Source organism: Nerophis ophidion, linkage group LG14 (genome assembly GCF_033978795.1).
Source record: "Nerophis ophidion isolate RoL-2023_Sa linkage group LG14, RoL_Noph_v1.0, whole genome shotgun sequence".
Taxonomy (NCBI): domain Eukaryota; kingdom Metazoa; phylum Chordata; class Actinopteri; order Syngnathiformes; family Syngnathidae; genus Nerophis; species Nerophis ophidion.
The window spans coordinates 33,331,574-33,348,789 of record NC_084624.1 but is presented as its reverse complement, the minus strand read 5'-3'; the positions used below and the strand labels follow the sequence as shown (position 1 = coordinate 33,348,789).

Genomic DNA, 17,216 nt, shown 5'->3' with positions numbered 1-17,216 from the left:
TAACTAGTTAGGGATAAACAAGATAGCGAATGACATGTATACGTTTTTTTTTCATATTCGGTGAACTGTTTAGTTAACAAGTGAACGTTTGTTTGTTTGTTTTCAAAAAATTGGAGCCTACCTTTCGCGGTAACGAGTTGACAAAAAAATGGATGGCGGAAAAGTGAGGCTTGTTTAGGCCGGCAATGAGCGAAATCACGAAACTAACGTACATATTTATTAGACTAGCTAGCTATCGTTTACACACGCGTGGCCGCGCGCGCGCACACACACGCACGGATAATGGAACACATTGTGATACGTTCAAAAAAATAGTAAATTTGGATTTTCAGTTAAGTAGTGATATTTTTTTCATCATTATTTATGAGAGGGCGGTGCAATGTCTCTAATGTGGTGGCCAGGATATTAAGTTAGTGTTTATTCTTGTATACAAATACATCATGTAGTATAATCATCCATTTTTTTGTATTTAAAAAAAAAATCTTATTACTTATACATTTTCAAATCAAATATGGGTGTGTTGTACTGGTTGTTGAGTATATATGTATTTTCAATATTAATTTTTTTTTAATGTAAACCATTTTGTTAGTACTAAACCCATTTTGAAAGTTGGTATGAATTTTGTAGCTATTTTATTCATGCAAATAGTGCATGAAATGCAAATCCACTTCCTCTATTTTCTGTCTTCCAAAAGCCAATTTAAAACTGGATGACGCTCGGAAGAGGTCACCGAGTGTTTGCAGAGAGAAGTTTGACAGTGATTCAAAGGTTCCACTTCTAATGGCGGCGCCATAGCAAGAGAGGCGCACATGGCAACGTGACATCCCCATTCAGCCTGAGGAGAGTGACTCCCGGCAGCACTGAGCTCAGCAGGGGGTTGTAAACATTTACACCAAGAGCCTGTCCAGTGCCAGCCACCTCGGTATCGAATGTTGTGTTGCATATTTTGTCATTCAGGCCTGTCCCGAAATTGCAGGAATCACACCATAAATTTATGAAGGAGCCATCCAAATGTGACAAGAGGCGTATGCTAAGCGGTGAAAATAGAGCTAAACATTGTTAAAACACCCCTAAGACCCACATGGTAAGGGAGCGCTCGGCGGAGAGAGCTGCGATGCACCCCGCTGTGAACTGGGAAAGTGATGTTGGTGGGCTTCCTTCTCCATGAGGGCCGCGGCGTTCTCGGGCCCCCATTTGAAGCCTTTTTGAAGTCTGTTGCCTGCAGCCGGGTGCCAACTCCAACGCTTCCTCAAAAGATAAATGAAATGAATTTGCTATAGTGAGACAAATTCCCCTGACCATTATAAAAGCCTGATTAGAGCAATTAATTATTACAGATGCCCTGAAAGTCACTAATCATTATTTTTAAAAGTTAGCTTTTTGTGTGGTGTGTCTCAAATTAAAACTGCAAGTCTTGAAATAATTTTGCAGACTCTGTTTTAGGATCCATTCTTTATTGTTTCAAAACTCTTATCTTTTACAATAGTCTTTTTTTTGTTATTACATGTGAGATTTGGATGGGTGATGTACAATGTCATCGCATCATGAAACACAGTCACAAAGAGTTCCTTTCTATATGTCGATATTCTAGAGAAGTTTGTGCTGCAATGTGACAGCGCCATCACTTCCCTTTTTCAAATCAACAAAAAACGTATTTTGTGTGTTTATTTTTTGTTTTCAAAGTGCATTTTGAGGATTGCTGTCCCCCAGTCGGCCATAATGTACATGTCAGTTATTCACAAGAGGGCCTTTACTGCTTTGTGAGGAACAGACAGCGTTAACTACATTTTCCGACTACGACACTTATCTGGATAAGTAAAATCAAAGAAAACATATCAATATGCATGCCATGAACATTCCTCCATAAACATTTATTATAATAAATGAGGCTGTATATTTTTTTCCATTGAATTATCTTGATAATGACACAGTATTTTCCACAAAAGGACAAATGCTGATAATGCAAACTAATGCTTAACATCCAAATGTTGTTCATTTTGTACACACAAGTCATATGGCTTAATGCCACATTAGATAGGGTAAGGCCCTAATTATGTTAATAGCATTTGGTCCACACAACCAAATTTGGGGTTTAAAAGAAAACACAAAAAAGTGGCATCAGGTGAGTGTTTAAAAATAAAATTGAATGATGCTGACCTACAAGTATCGTTTTTTTCCATTATTCAAGAAATGTAGTTTTCCTTTTAAAATTAAAAAAAAAAAAAAAAAAAATTCCTGTTATGACTCAGATATTATACTTTTCTGTTCCATGGAATAGCTTTGACTCTGTAGAATTTGGTTCCTAAAGGAACCTTGAACCTGTTCTGGGCCTGGTAAGAAAGAAAACACAGGAAGGACTTTGTGAGGCTGAAAGTTTAAACTACATATGTAAAAAAATAATGCTTGTAATTAACTATTAGTACAAACTCCGTTTCCATATGAGTTGGGAAATTGTGTTGGATGTAAATATAAACGGAATACAATGATTTGCAAATCCTTTTCAACCCATATTCAGTTGAATGCACTACAAAGACAAGATATGTGATGTTCAAACTCATAAACTTAATTTTTTTTTGCAAATAATAATTAACTTAGAATTTCATGGCTGCAACACATGCCAAAGTAATTGGGAAAGGGCATGTTCACCACTGTGTTACATCACCTTTTCTTTTAACAACACTCAAACGTTTGGGAACTGAGGAAACTAATTGTTGAAGCTTTGAAAGTGGAATTCTTTCCCATTTTTGTTTTATGTAGAGCTTCAGTCGTTCAACAGTCCGGAGTCTCCGATGTCGTATATTACGCTTCATAATGCGCCACACATTTTCGATGGGAGACATGTCTGGACTGCAGGCGGGCCAGGAAAGTACCCGCACTCTTTTACTACGAAGTCACGCTGTTGTAACACGTGGCTTGGCATTGTCTTGCTGAAATAAGCAGGGGCGTTCATGATAACGTTGCTTGGATGACAACATATGTTGCTCCAAAACCTGTATTGGCCTTTCAACATTAATGGTGCCTTCACAGATGTGTAAGTTACCCATGCCTTGGGTACTAATGCACCCCGAACTTCTTTGACACTTTGTTGCTGGCATCAAATTCTAAAGTTAATGATTGTTTGCAAAAAAAATGTTTTTATCAGTTTAAACATCAAATATGTTGTCTTTGTAGCATATTCAACTGAATATGGGTTGAAAATGATTTGAAAATCATTGTATTACGTTTATATTTACATCTAACACAATTTCCCAACTCATATGGAAACGGGGTTTGTATTTGAAAGTTATTTTATTTATTTATTTGGATGTAATACCTTTTTGGCCTGGCAATACTCCTTCTCCATCACCTTTCCAAGCACCCACGGCCGCCTTGTTGTCCCTGTTGCTAAACAACAAAACATACCCATTAAAGCACATAAAAAATTGAAATGAATACTTGTAACTAATAGAGTGGTGATGGACTAAGTCTGACCTGGTTTGAGGTCCAATGCAGTGAGCGACTCAGAGTGCAGGAAATAAAGTGTTGGACCGACGGTGAAGAGAACGTAGTTGTCATGTCTTTCATCCAGGATGATTAGAACCAGATCGCTAACCTGGAAACTGACACATAGATACAAAAGAGTGTAAAGACCCACGCCAAAGTACACTCAAGCCATTCAGAGTAAAATTACGCAGCATCTACTAACACTCCCACTTATTTTTCTAGATTAAAAAAAAGTATTGACACGTAAATTGATTCATTCACTTACTCTCGGATGGCGATTTTGTCTGATTGCCGAGAAGACACAGATGACATGCTTTGAGACATCTATGAAAAAAAGATAAATGTTATGTGTTAGTTATATGTTATGGAAATATAAACTAGATGAATCAATAAATGCTATATTGTGATTTCAGTCATTTAGTCAGTCAGTTTCCTCAAGCTTGAAGCTAAAAGGCTAAAATATAAAGTCATGTTTTTACTCTTTGGTGCTACTGCCACCTAGTGGAGACGAACTAGTATAGCACATAAGATTGACTGACCAGTCTTTGACTGAGGCGCTTGTTCTCTTCCTCCTTCATGTGTAAGGTCTGAAAGAAACAATTGATTATTTATTATTGCATGCAAACAAAACAGCTTGTTTAGAGCCTCCACTTAGAGAATATAACACAAATAGGGCGTCGCCTCCAGCCTTTTTCTAGAGGATATTTTGTGGACTCTCATCATAGGAACTATAAATTCCTTTTGCATTTGACATAACTAAAGTTAACTAAGGATGGGGCTCAGCAAGTCATGACTCTCGAGCCACATACAGCCCTTTAGCGACGTCCCAGTGGCTTTTTGTTTAAAAAGGATTGAAAATGGAAAATGATGAGGGAAAACATTTTTTTTTTGTTTAAGTACTGTTTGTTTTTGTTTAAGGACAAACATGACACAAACCTCCCCAATTGTTAGAAAGCCCACTGTTTGATATGTTTGTGTGCATGTTCCACTGATGAGAGTATTTGGCGAACATCGTTTTGTCCTACTAATTTCGGCGGTTTTTGAACTCACCATAGTGTGGACTATGACACAAAAGTTTGTTTACATGTAAAATCTTCCACTCCTTCTTCGTCTAATTTTGTCCGCCAAAACATTTTATACTGTGCGTCAATGCACAAAAGTGCGCTTTGTTGATGTTATTGACTTGTTGGAGTGCTAATGTTGACCATTGACCGAAGAACAATAAACTAAACTAATCAGGCATATTTGGTCAGTGCATGATTGCAAGCTAATGAATTCTAATATGCTATTTAGGCTATTGCATCATTATGCCTCATTTGTTGGTATATTTGAGCTCATTTAATATCCTTTACTTTTATCCTCTTTGTATATAATTTTGTTTCGCATGTCTCATGACACACTATCTGTATGTAATATTGGCTGCATTTCAGATAATTGCTTGTGTTCCATGTTGTTCCAGACCACAGCAAACATTACCGAGCTTTCCAAAGATTGTAATAAATCTATTTAAAAGAAGACAGCCTGCCGTTTCCTATAACTTGGGACACGCATATCTATACCTTCGGCCATTGAAAGCCAGTAATTTCCAATAGTTATCTCACTTTCTGAGTAGCCTCTGATTTACTAATGCTTTCTAATGTTGTAAAAATGTGTAAAATAAGTATTACACTTCAACATTTCTGTGAACGAAGATTTGCTTCAGCCTGTGACATATAGTCATTTTGATTGTAGGCTACTACTGTTAATAAAGACACTTTCATTTTGTGTTGCCTTCATTATATATACTATTATACACTATACTAGTCTATATTATATATAGACTTATATACAGCTTTTTATTTTTGCGACTCCAGACAGATTTGTTTTTTGTATTTTAGGTCCAATATGGCTCTTTCAACGTTTTGGTTTGCCGACCCCTGTCTTAGCAGGTTTAAAAACAATGTTTTTTCTTTATTTTTCTCAAGCTGCTGCTAAGCTTTTCCTAGAGTATTCTGGGGCTGAACCTAGGAGGCCTGCCTCACATTTCACTTCTCAAACTTCTGCTTTAGACTTATTTTTACACCAAGAAATACAGTTCTATTGACAATTCATACCATTTATTGGGTTAGCAGTTGCTGTTGATTAAATGGCTGACAGAATTGTCACTAAATTGTCACTGATAGATAGGTTCCAATATTCTCTTATTTTTGGCGCTGGTATGTCACATTTATAGTGCTATTTTAGTGGAAACATGCAAGAGGATAATTTACTTATCCAAGATTGGCTTATGCTACATCTGTGTGCATAAATACCCTCTCAAGTAGGCGTATCCTCTGTTTTTCCTCTGACATCAGGATGTTGTCGCTACACACACACACACACACACACACACACATAAAAGATGTAGAGTCATTAAAGGATACAGTAATTTGTACTGTAACTCCTTATATCAGAGTTAATAAATGGTAATATAGAAGCTGATACTTACTGGACTGTCACCATGCTAGCCTCCACTGCTGAGTCGATGTGCTCCTCATCCCTCAAGGCCGCGACAGAGGCAAGTCGGTCGCTGTCAGCCAGGAGTTCGGAAGCGCACGCCCCCACCACTTCTTCACCCATATCCTGAGCTAAGGGGTTACCAGTGAAGAAGGCAGAGGAGACCAGAGCGGTGCTGCGCAGGCGATTGAGCTCTTCTTCCAGGTGCTTCTTCTCCTGCATGACACTCGCTCGGTCCTCAGATAGAGTCTCTATCAGAGCTACAAGAACAAAAAATGGGGTAAAAGGCAATTCAAGGCTGTTCAGAGAATAAGCAAGTCTCTTACTAGAGGTGGGATTTATGGATGCCAAGGAACAGTTCTTTTCAAAGTGCCAGTCAAAAGACTGGCTCATTGTTGTGTTTGTTGTCTTTTTTTTTTTTTTTAAGTAACTGGTTTATATCAATTAGGTATCAGTTCTAAAAAAAGATTTGTATCCAAATAACGTACATTTACACATTTCACCAATATATTCTCCAATAGTCCATCCATCCATCCATCCATGGATGGATGGATGGATGGATGGATGGATGGATTCTCCAATAGTGGGAATTACCGTATTTTTCAGACGTTAAGTCGCAGTTTTTGTCATAGTTTGGCCGGAGGTGCGACTTTTACTCAGGAGCGACTTATGTGTGAAATTATTAACACATTACCGTAAAATATCAAATAATATTATTTAGCTCATTCACGTAAGAGACTAGACATATAAGATTTCATCGGATTTAGCGATTAGGAGTGACGGATTGTTTGGTAAAAGTATACCTAAACGCATCTTCTATATGTTATAGTTATTTGAATGACTCTTACCATATGTTACGTTAACATACCAGGCACCTTCTCAGTTGGTTATTTATGCGTCATATAACGTACACTTATTCAGCCTGTTGTTCACTATTCTTTATTTATTTCAAATTGCCTTTCAAATGTCTTTTCTTGGTGTTGGGTTTTAGCAAATAAATTTGCCCCAAAAATGCGACTTATACTCCAGTGCGACTTATATATGTTTTTTCCCTTCTTTATTATGCATTTTCGGCAGGTGCGATTTATACTCCGCAGCAATTTATACTCCGAAAAATACGATATTCTGTAACATTGAGCATAATTTAAGATGGTGTAATATCCTGGTGTAATATCCCATCTCGCATGCATTAACAATGAGATCACTATTTTGAATTTATCCTCAACTTAAAAACTTTGTAGCTCACAAGTAAAGAAACACGAACAAATAATATGTCTATATGTATACAAAAATAATAAAATAGCGCAAAATTAGGACAAGATAATTGCAATAATTTGCAAGCTAAACTGTACCACTGTATCTAGTGTGTGCACACCTGAACTACTAATTGAATCCACAGCATAACTATTACACAGAAAAGTGAATACAAATGGCGTTACAATTTCTTGACTGACTAATTTTCCAGTCCAGTCAGGTGGCAAATGCAAGGGCAGTTTTTGTTTATAAAATGACTCGCAAATGACAACCTGTTTTCTTCGTTCACGTAAAAGAGCCGTTCAAAACATTTATATTATACACATTTATAAATCATACCTTTTGTTTTCGCCCTCTTTTTGTGCCCTTGTGTGCATTATCCTTTCCATCCTTTGTAACTGAGCTACTGTGTGGAACAATTCGCCTTGTGGCTCATTAAAGTGTGTCTAAGTCTAATTTAATTCCTTTGCAAACATCACATCTCTATCTCTTACCTTTGTCCTTTTCCTGCTGTTGGGTGACGCTTTCCAGCTTCTCTGTAAGTTGTTTGATGACCTGCTCCTTCTTCAGCCTCTCACGAGTCAGAACTGTGTTGAAGTTAGTCTGAAGAATTTTAAAAAAGACTTTAGATGCAATTGAATAGTAGAGTAGTCTTTGAGAGGTTTGTACATATGTTGTGGGATTAAAAGGTATTCAAGATTCCTACATGCATAGTTGGTGACAGCAAAGAAACCTTGCAAAGAGCCAATACAAATGATATAGGGATGGCTGGGTGATGGGTCCAAATCAAAAGTACCTGCTGTTCTGCAATTAAAGAGGTCTTGAGGTTCTGAATCTCATCATTCTTTCTCTTCTCCAGGAGCTCCAGCTGAGTCTGCAGGGAGGCCCTCTCCTGCTGCAGCCGCTCCTGTAGTGCGGAGTCCAGAGAGAGAGGTGCACCCATGCAACTATCAGCGCACAGTGGCAACCCTGCATCGCTGTAAAGCAGACAACAGTATGATCAAATTTCTTACTTCAGATATGTGTTGTTGTTTTTGTATGCATTTACCTCGATGAGACCTGCCTGTCATTTAACTCGTCTTCAAGTTGTCTAATCCTACCCAATAGCTTATTTTCCATGTTGTCCTTTTGTAGCTGCAGCTCTTTCAATGCATTTGGGTATGTGTCCTCCAGTTTCTTTGTCAAAAGGTTGTTTTCTTCCTGTAAGTTCCTGCTCATAGTCCTTAACTCCTGTTCCCGTTCTTGAAAGTTTGTCATCTGCACTTCCTTTTCGTCATTCAGAGCCAACACTTTGTGGTCCAGCTCATGTTTAAGGTTCTGCAGTTGCTCTGCGTGGCTCCGGTCGGCATCCTGTGACTGATGCTGCAAGGAAGAGAGTTCCCCTCGCAACAGGGCGATCTCCTCTTCATGCCTGTCCACCAGTTCAGAGATGCAGTTGTCCTTTTCAATCTTTAAAAGGCTCTTCAGCTTGGCTCGGTCTGTCTCGTACTCCTCGTTTTTTACCTGAAGCTCCAATTTGACCTTTGTGAGCTCTTCATTGAGGATTTGCACCTCGGAGGCTACTTGGGACTTCACAGCCTCGGCCTGCTGCCTCTTGGTGTCCTCCAATAGGGCCCTCACCTCCTCTGCTACAGTCTCTTTGAGTGCAATATCCATCTCCAATTTGCATCGCAGTTCTGCGAGGTCAGCAATGCAAGCCTTCAGGTTTTCTATTTCAAGATCCTTCTCTTTTTGAGCCGAGTTGTAGTGTTCCGTTATCTCATTTAGTTTAGCCCTATTTTCAGCAGCAAGGTGTTCCATAGCCTCCTGATGATCCGCAGTGAGGGTGTCCAGTTGTGACATATGTTCCTGAATCATTCTGTCCGTAAACTCCTTTAAATGCGCCTGCTCGACAGCCTCTAATTCCTGCCTGATCTTCTGCTGGCCACGTTCAATCTCCAAATGCAGATTCTCAAACTGCATTTTAAGAGAGTCTCTGGAAACCAAGAGGGTCTCGAGCTCTGCGGCTTGGTCACTCTTTAGCTGTTCCATCTTCTTCATCTTCTCTTTCAGGCATGCCTCTGTGTTGAGCCACTGTGCCTTGTCGCTCTCCAGCTGCATAAGTTCTTTCTCTTTGCGCTCCATGAGCCCCTCCAAGTCCAGCATGGCCCGCTGCACATCTCGCACTATATTCTGGTGGTCCAGGTTTTCCTCTTTTAGAGAGCGGATCTGCTTCTCAAACGCCTGTTGAATGGCGACGATCTCGCTCTGATGTTGTTCTTTCAGCTCAAGCTTAAGCGTGTGGCAAACGTCGTCCACAATGTTGGGAACATCTGCGCTCATACTCTTCAAGGCAAGGCTAAAGTCATCTTGTTCTTTCAAGACCTGACTTCGAAGGCAAAACAGGTCATCCTTCACGCACCTCAAATTGGAATGAGACTCCTCTGCAGCCAATCGATAGCGGTCAATAACATGATGGAGAACCGTAATCCTGGAGTTCTCCCTTTCGAGCGTTGTGGTGTCTTGCATGCGCTTGTTGTCGATGGCATTGATAACTGAGGAATACAAGGATTCCACCATCATTTCGGGGCTCGTGGGGTCACTGATGGGGTTCGGAGATTTTAGGCTCTCTTCGATCACAAACTCGTTGACGGCAGACATGAAGTCAGACTCAGGGCTCTCTGCCAGGGAATCCAGGTCAAGGGAGCCAGGCTGCATGTTGGGGTGGCCGATGGTTTCAAAATCAAATGTTTGTGCATCAATGCTGTCTGGAGAAAGGTCCTCTAAGGGGCCTGGGGCAGGAACATGGGATGGCTGACTGCTGGGTCCTTTAAGGTTGAGAGAGGAGGGGGTTTTGAACTGCGTAGCTGTGGAGGGCCCGGCCCGACCCTCTGCATTATGAGGTGTCCAAAGAGTTGACCTCTGCGCACTATGACTACAGGACGCCTTAAAAGAAGAACATAAAAACAAATGGTAAAAGATCACAAGTGACATTTCAAGATTAGGAATGATGTAAAAGAATGAATATTATGTATAGTGTAGCAATCCTGAATACTAACTAAGACAGAATACTAACAACAGTCACAGAATTAACAGAAAAAATTACAGCACCACAAACAACTATTGCTACTAACGTATTTTTCAGACTATAAGGCACCCCGTGCGGTATATAAGGCACATGGGCAATGAACGAGTCTATGCAAGTCTTATTTTCATACACAAGGCACCCTGGATTGTAAGGCGCTTAAAAGGGTCTTTTTTTTTTTTTTCTACATTTATAACACTTCATTGTGGTTTACATTACATGTGATGGTGGTTCTTTGGTCATGCATTTTTTATATAATATGTTTTACAGGCCGTGATGTGATGTCAAGCCATTTTCTGATCCACTGTTTTGTGTCTTATTTACGTGGCTCCACTTCAACTGGGTCTTCTCTCCATCATCTTTGTTGTACTGGTAGTTTTTAGTGCTTCATAGCAAGTCTACTGACAGATACAAGTTAGAATTCTACACTACAGTCTATTAGAAATGGCGATAGCAGAGGATGAATGCCCCACAACAAGAGGACCGAGAAAAAGAAGGTGCTTATTGACTCCAGCGCGGAATGCGATGGCGGGTGGACTTATGCATATCCCAAATACACAACAGCACAAACCCATAGGTAAGAAAAGCTGGTTTTGCATAATAGTTCAAAACAAAACGCCAGATAATGTCTTTTGATAGGTGCAATTTTGGGGTCAACTATGCTTCAACAAAAATACTGCTATGTTGAAGCACAGCTGACTACGGTAACCGTAATTCTCCAACAATCCATTAAGCGGTGCAGCTTCGTAGCATACCAACGTAGCACTAAAACATTTTGACAGATTTTTGAGCGCCGTGTGCAATGTTCTATATTCTCAATGAAACATCAAAGTTTTTAACATACCAGTGCTTGCTGGAGTCATTTATTGAACAGGCTTCATTTAACCTGCAGTCACAGTATCTCTGATGAATGACTGCTATCTACTGGTCACATTTATCATTACACCATGTACCATATAAAATTGGTCTGAGGTCAGCACAACCAGAAATAATTCAAACACAAAGCGCACCGTGTTATAAGGCGTACTGTGGATTTTTTTTAAAAATTAAAGATTATAAGTGCACCTTATAGTCAGAAAAATACAGTACTATAGAGAATTATTAACAACAATTATGTTAACTTTAAACACATAACTTAAGCAAATGTTCACATAAGTGCTGCAAAGAATTCTGGAAAAACTGGAAGCACTCCTCGCCATGAGAGTGATGGTGGCTCCCAGCATGCTGTTTGGCTTTTTTTGTAAATAGTATATGTTTAGGGTTAACATATTTGTTTATTATCCTCCACTATCTACCGGATTTACTGTGTGATGGTTTCTTTTAGGACGCCGTAATTTAGACAGTTATACTGAGTAATGTCTTCCTGCCGTTTCCAATTAGTTGTTGAACTCAATATGTAAGTATTATCTACTGTTGACCAATCAACAAGCAACTTCCTCTCAGCAAATAGGGGTCTCTAACAATATCCAGGCTAAAGAATGTCAAAATATAAAAAGTTTACATTAAATTTGATCACCATAAATGATTCCCGGGCACTACTGCTGCCCACTGCCCCCCTCACCTCCCAGGGGGTGATCAAGGGTGATGGGTCACATGCAGAGAATAATTTCGCCACACCTAGTATGTGTGTTACAATCATTGGTACTTTAACTTTAACTTAATATTTACAAAGACCTAAAGTCAACCATAGCTCAGCCTGATTATAACTGCTGGTAGAAGTAGTTGACAAATGTTGTCTTACAGTTTAAAATAAATTCTGAAGCAGCTGTTAGGTAGGTTAAGACCCCTAATATCCCCAATATGGAGACAACTATTGGTGTGCACCGCTTCATCAATTTATCAATCTAATTATTTGTTGAAGTTAAGACTAGGATTGGAAAAGAGTGCAATAATATTCCTGCTACATTTCTGGAAAGTTTCCATATGAAGTCTAGGAAGACAATATGGTAATATACAAAATATTCTGACATATTTTAAATTGACCTTAATGTATCAATGGCCTGCGATGAGGTGGCGACTTGTCAAGAGTGTACAACGCCTTCCACCAGATTGTAGCTGAGATAGGCATGGATGGATGGATGGATGTATCAATGGCAGTTAAATAGTTAAAGCAGGTTAAATTATTACCAAAAACACTACAATCAAGTTGATTATGAAGGTCGTTCGTTGGGGGTGTGGGCTAACTACCCTTGCAACCCGCTTCTACATTTTAGACACACATTTGCTGGCTGGCCAACTTTTCAAGACAATTTGATTGACTTGCACTCACCCTTTGTTCACTTAGCAGGTCAGTCATAGTTTGAGACATCTCATCCAAACTCTGTGCTGCTTGGACCAGCAAATGTAGCTTCTCCACGTGCCGATTCAAGGGCTCAAAGTCACACATTGTCGGGACCCTACCAGATTTTACCACAAAAATACACAGAGAAAGTTGGTAATCTTCCATAGAGTATATTCAGCATAATAGTTACAGACAGCCAGACTGTCAACTGTGACATGTTATACATTATTGGCAACGGACAATTTCATCTGATAGCAAGGTGACTTACATGAGGAAAGGCTGCACCTCCACAGGACAACAAGATTTCAAGTACTGCAAGTCGTCAAGGGAGATGTCTGGAAGCTCATCATCAAATCTTCGAGGTTTCCGTGTCTTTGAACATATCGGAACCAAAGTTAATATTCCCTAAAAATGCAGTTAAACAAGACTGATGAAGACTTACACAAAATGATGTTGGAGGCCACGCGTCTAGCCCTCGAAACAGGCGATTTCTGAGGAAGGACTTTCCTGAAGAAGGTGAAAGATGTTCAAGCTAAACTGAAGTATGACATCAACATGTTCTCAAGTAAGACATCAAGCGTTGTTTAGACTTACTGAAGAGTTTCCCAAAGGTCTCCCTTTTAAACTTCTCAGCCTCGTACAGCTGTTTGCCATCTTTCACCAGTGCATAGGCCCACTGTAAAAAACAAACATTTATACATCAACTTATTTTTATGGATGCCCCTATCCAATATTGGTTTGATATCAACAGAAAGTGGTTCCTCAACTTAAGAGTGCCCCAATTTAAGAGTGTTTTGAGATAAGAGCTGTCACTTGGCTAACTGTTATGCTTTTAAGGGGAACTGCACTTTCCTGGAATGTTGCCTATCGTTCACAATCTTCTTTATCTTTTAGGATTCAGTTCGCAAGATTTGGCTAACATTGCAGCTTAGAGTCACCTATGTTGCCTTCAAAGCACATTAAACAACTTCAAAAACCCTCCATTAACATTTTATTCACACGCTGTAACTATATATATATATATATATATATATATATATATATATATATATATATATATATATATATGATGTAGTAACAGACACATTTATAATTTACCGTATTTTGGTAAATTTAAGCATTTCCAGAACCTCTTTCCTGGCCACATTGATTTAATTGCTCATAGCAACACACTTCTTACTTCAATCAACTAACGCATGTTCCTACCTCCGGCAACAAACACGTGTGTTTTCTAATCATGGGAGACTTCATAATAGATTACATAGACGACTGTTTTTGGACAAATAGGGATTGACCATTTTCTCTTTTTGAACCTGAATGTACGGATGATGAACTACTGGTTACAAAAGCTGAGCGAATACAAAGGGAGAGTAAAACATTGCAGCAAAGACAGTTAGAACCAGCATGCCACGGCAGTGTAAATGAGGAGCTTGGAGCCAAGCTATGCCGACACAAATGAAGGGCATCTGCCACATTGAGTGGAACACAATGTTAGTTATTATCGATGCAAATGCTTCTTGTATCTGGCGAGGAAGACACTGCTCAAAGAAACTGCATCACAATGGAAAACAAAGTGTTTGCGCTTACAAACCCTGCAGTAGTAAAAACTTTTTTCCACCAACTCAAAATCATCTCAAAACTTCCCCAGCCAGCTGGACCAAACAGAAAACTATCCATCAAGTAAGTCACCATAATATTGATCACGATACATGCAGCACATCTTGCTTGTTATTACAACTACATACACTGTTGAGCTCGCTGTGTACAAACAAAATCATTTTGATACTTTACAAATACTGTAATATGAATTTTCATGTATTTCAGTCGGTACAGATTGGTGTCCTATCGCATTGTGTTGAGCATTACAAACTCAAAACAGTATTCAGCTGCTAATGGATAAGCTAGCTTTCCTCTTACTAATGCCGTACCAGTGTGAGACTGAGTGTGTCTGTGAGCAAGGGGATGTGTTACTATGTTCCTATGTGTTCGCTGTTACAATAACATTGTCCGCGATTTTTGAATACAATTTTAAATTGATTTAGAGGCAGAATGAATAGCAGTGTAGCTAGCCAACCAGAACAAGCAGATTATTACAAATTACAATGTGCATAAGGATTGTGACCAATAAGCTAAATTTCCAAAAAATTTTAAGTTTTCCTTGAAGTTTCAAGCCAAAATATGAGTTACAAGCATCCCCGCCATTAGTTGGCGTACAAAATGCCACCCATAAAATCTGCACAAAACAACTGGTCTTACTTGATAGCATTAGTTTATAGCTATTTATTTATATTTATAGCTATACAGTTTATAGCACTTTTTTCCATACCAAGATTGGTACAGAAAAAAGTGAGTGTGAAGGACAGTGTAGAGAAAAAAAAGTGGATGATATTCCCTGAATTAAAGAAAGAAATCATCAAAAACCAATACAGAGCATGTTGCCAACTTGTCAAAACAATTAGAGCGTATCACTGCTGGTCTACACCATAGTACAGCAGCAGGCGTCTAATGCCAGCCAAGGATGTTAAAATAATTACTAAATGATCGACATTTTTCCATGAAAATATGTAAAAGCTGCTAATGGTGTTTGATGTAGAATTCCACTCTCCATTCTATTTTGTATATTTCTACCATCTATTTTTTATCGCTTATTCTCTTTGGGGTCGCGGGGGCGGGGGGCGCATTTTGTATATTTTTGATTAGTAAAATTATTTATTCTTTACATATAATACAAATAATGGGTACAAATTATTGCACTTTTGGATTTGGAGCTCAACCATGTCTTGTTACTCTAAACTATTTTATGCATGTCTAATGACAATAGATTAATCCTAAATGCTGTACATTGGCGTTTCACTACTGTATAAAACTGCTGTAGTTATTAGTACATACTTTTGTGTTGTTTTTCATGAAATATTTGTTACTCAAAAGTTAGCTTTTCTTTTTAAAAGGGATGTTACATGTAAAAAATGTTGTGTTTTGGGGGGCAAAACACAAATTAAATTGATTTCAAATAATTTAAGTGGGTGACGTCAATTTGAGATACAAGTGTTGGGTTAAGAGCTGTGTCATAGAACCAACGAAGCTCGTAATTTGAGGTACTAATGTATCGGATTGTATCATCTTTTATGTAAAATATCCGATATAAATGCTCCGATACAAGCAGTCTTGCAGCACATTTACCTGTACAATGTTCAACCTTCAAATAACATCTTATTGTCCTCCAACAGGCACACAATGTTGTTATTTTCTTGTATTTTGGTATCAATCAAGTAAAATAATTTACAAAAGGTAAACCTTGTAGGCTATAAACAAGGGCTATTCAACTACATATTGAAAAGGGCCATAGTTTCAAGAGCCCAAGGGAGTGTTTCGTCAGAAAGTGCTTCTGCAGGTTATATTCCTTTGAGACTGTGTTTACTTAATTGCAAAGTAAAAACAGTGGCTTTCACACTGCACTGTCAATAAATTAATAATTCTGTCCTTTGCACTTGTTTCCAGTGGGTGCAGCTAGTTAACAATATAAAAAAAAGAAGCTTTAGAAGTTAGGATTGATGTTCGTTCTGTTGCATTGTTTTCCTTCCTCAGTTTTATTTCTCCACACTTCTTCCTTCATTTAAGTTTGTAATACTGAAAATATAAACATAAAATAAACATAACACAAGAGTAACATCCATTGTGTATTTTACATAATAAAATAGAAGGTTTTGTGTTATTATTTTCACACAATAAACCACAATTGTTTACAACATTCACACACCAAACATTGTATGTGACTTCCATCCATCCATCCATTTTCTACCGCTTATTCCCTTTTGGGGTTGCGGGGGGCGCTGGCGCCTATCTCAGCTGCAATCGGGCGGAAGGCGGGGTACAACCTGGACAAGTCGCCTCCTAATCGCAGGGCCAACACAGATAGACAGACAACATTCACACGCCCTAGTGTGTGAATGTGAGTGTGTATGTGACTTATCACAGTTAAACGTAAGATATAGCGTTGTCGCCCTCTACTGGTCATATTTAGCGCTCAATGTATTAATACCAACACGACCACAAATACAAAAATACATGACAAAGTCAGCAATTTCAATACAAAAGAATCTAAATATCTTTTTGCACAATATCTACTTACAAATGTTTGACCAAGTTTTGTGACGAAGTTTACGCACTAAGATTAAATGGGTTGTACTTGTATAGCGCTTTTCTACCTTCTACTGATGGAAGGAGCTGCCATGCAAGCCGCTAACCAGCACCCATCAGGAGCAAGGGTGAAGTGTCTTGCTCAGGACACAACGGACGTGGCGAGGTTGGTACTAGGTGGGTATTGAACCAGGGACCCTCGGGTTGCGCACGGCCACTCTTCCACTGCGCCACAACGCCACAAGATTCTTACCATTCTTGCTGCTTGTGTGGACCAATTTGTCCGTCACTTAAAAGGTCCAGTAAACAATGACTCAAGCTTTTACTTTGGGCAGAACATTCATACTTTATTGTCTAGTCGTTGTGAAAAATCTGATTTTTGCAATTTTTTGGGTGTTTTTTTCAGGTTTTAACGAGTAGGCTTTTTCTACTCACCCCACTGCTGTTTCATTGTGACATACAGTACATGCCTCGCTGTTTCCCCCTGTGGGGTGGCGGGAGTACTTCATACATGATCAATCC

At 38.9% G+C, this 17,216-nt stretch overlaps 2 protein-coding genes across 4 annotated transcripts in view; both read right to left on the bottom strand.

Annotated features, from left to right (window-relative positions):
* st18 (ST18 C2H2C-type zinc finger transcription factor) overlaps positions 1-439 on the bottom strand; it is a 131,323-nt gene extending 130,884 nt beyond the window's left edge. Inside the window, exon 1 of one of the 2 annotated variants that reach the window (XM_061920479.1) lies at positions 122-439. The gene's annotated coding sequence lies outside the window, so the exon portion shown is untranslated. The remainder of the gene's footprint in view (positions 1-121) is intronic. The other variant, XM_061920478.1, reaches the window with a different exon arrangement.
* Positions 440-1,437: 998 nt separating this feature from the next.
* Positions 1,438-17,216, bottom strand: part of rb1cc1 (RB1-inducible coiled-coil 1) — a 30,095-nt gene continuing 14,316 nt past the window's right edge. The window contains exons 10-23 of one of the 2 annotated variants that reach the window (XM_061920476.1): positions 13,152-13,233; positions 13,000-13,064; positions 12,826-12,929; positions 12,546-12,672; positions 8,261-10,137; positions 8,009-8,189; positions 7,707-7,815; positions 5,951-6,218; positions 5,775-5,826; positions 4,023-4,070; positions 3,749-3,807; positions 3,472-3,599; positions 3,314-3,384; positions 1,438-2,330 (exon numbers count right to left, since the gene is read on the bottom strand). In XM_061920476.1, the coding sequence (XP_061776460.1) occupies positions 2,253-2,330; positions 3,314-3,384; positions 3,472-3,599; positions 3,749-3,807; positions 4,023-4,070; positions 5,775-5,826; positions 5,951-6,218; positions 7,707-7,815; positions 8,009-8,189; positions 8,261-10,137; positions 12,546-12,672; positions 12,826-12,929; positions 13,000-13,064; positions 13,152-13,233 (3,249 nt within the window). In that variant the 3' untranslated portion in view covers positions 1,438-2,252. The remainder of the gene's footprint in view (positions 2,331-3,313; positions 3,385-3,471; positions 3,600-3,748; positions 3,808-4,022; positions 4,071-5,774; positions 5,827-5,950; positions 6,219-7,706; positions 7,816-8,008; positions 8,190-8,260; positions 10,138-12,545; positions 12,673-12,825; positions 12,930-12,999; positions 13,065-13,151; positions 13,234-17,216) is intronic. The other variant, XM_061920477.1, reaches the window with a different exon arrangement.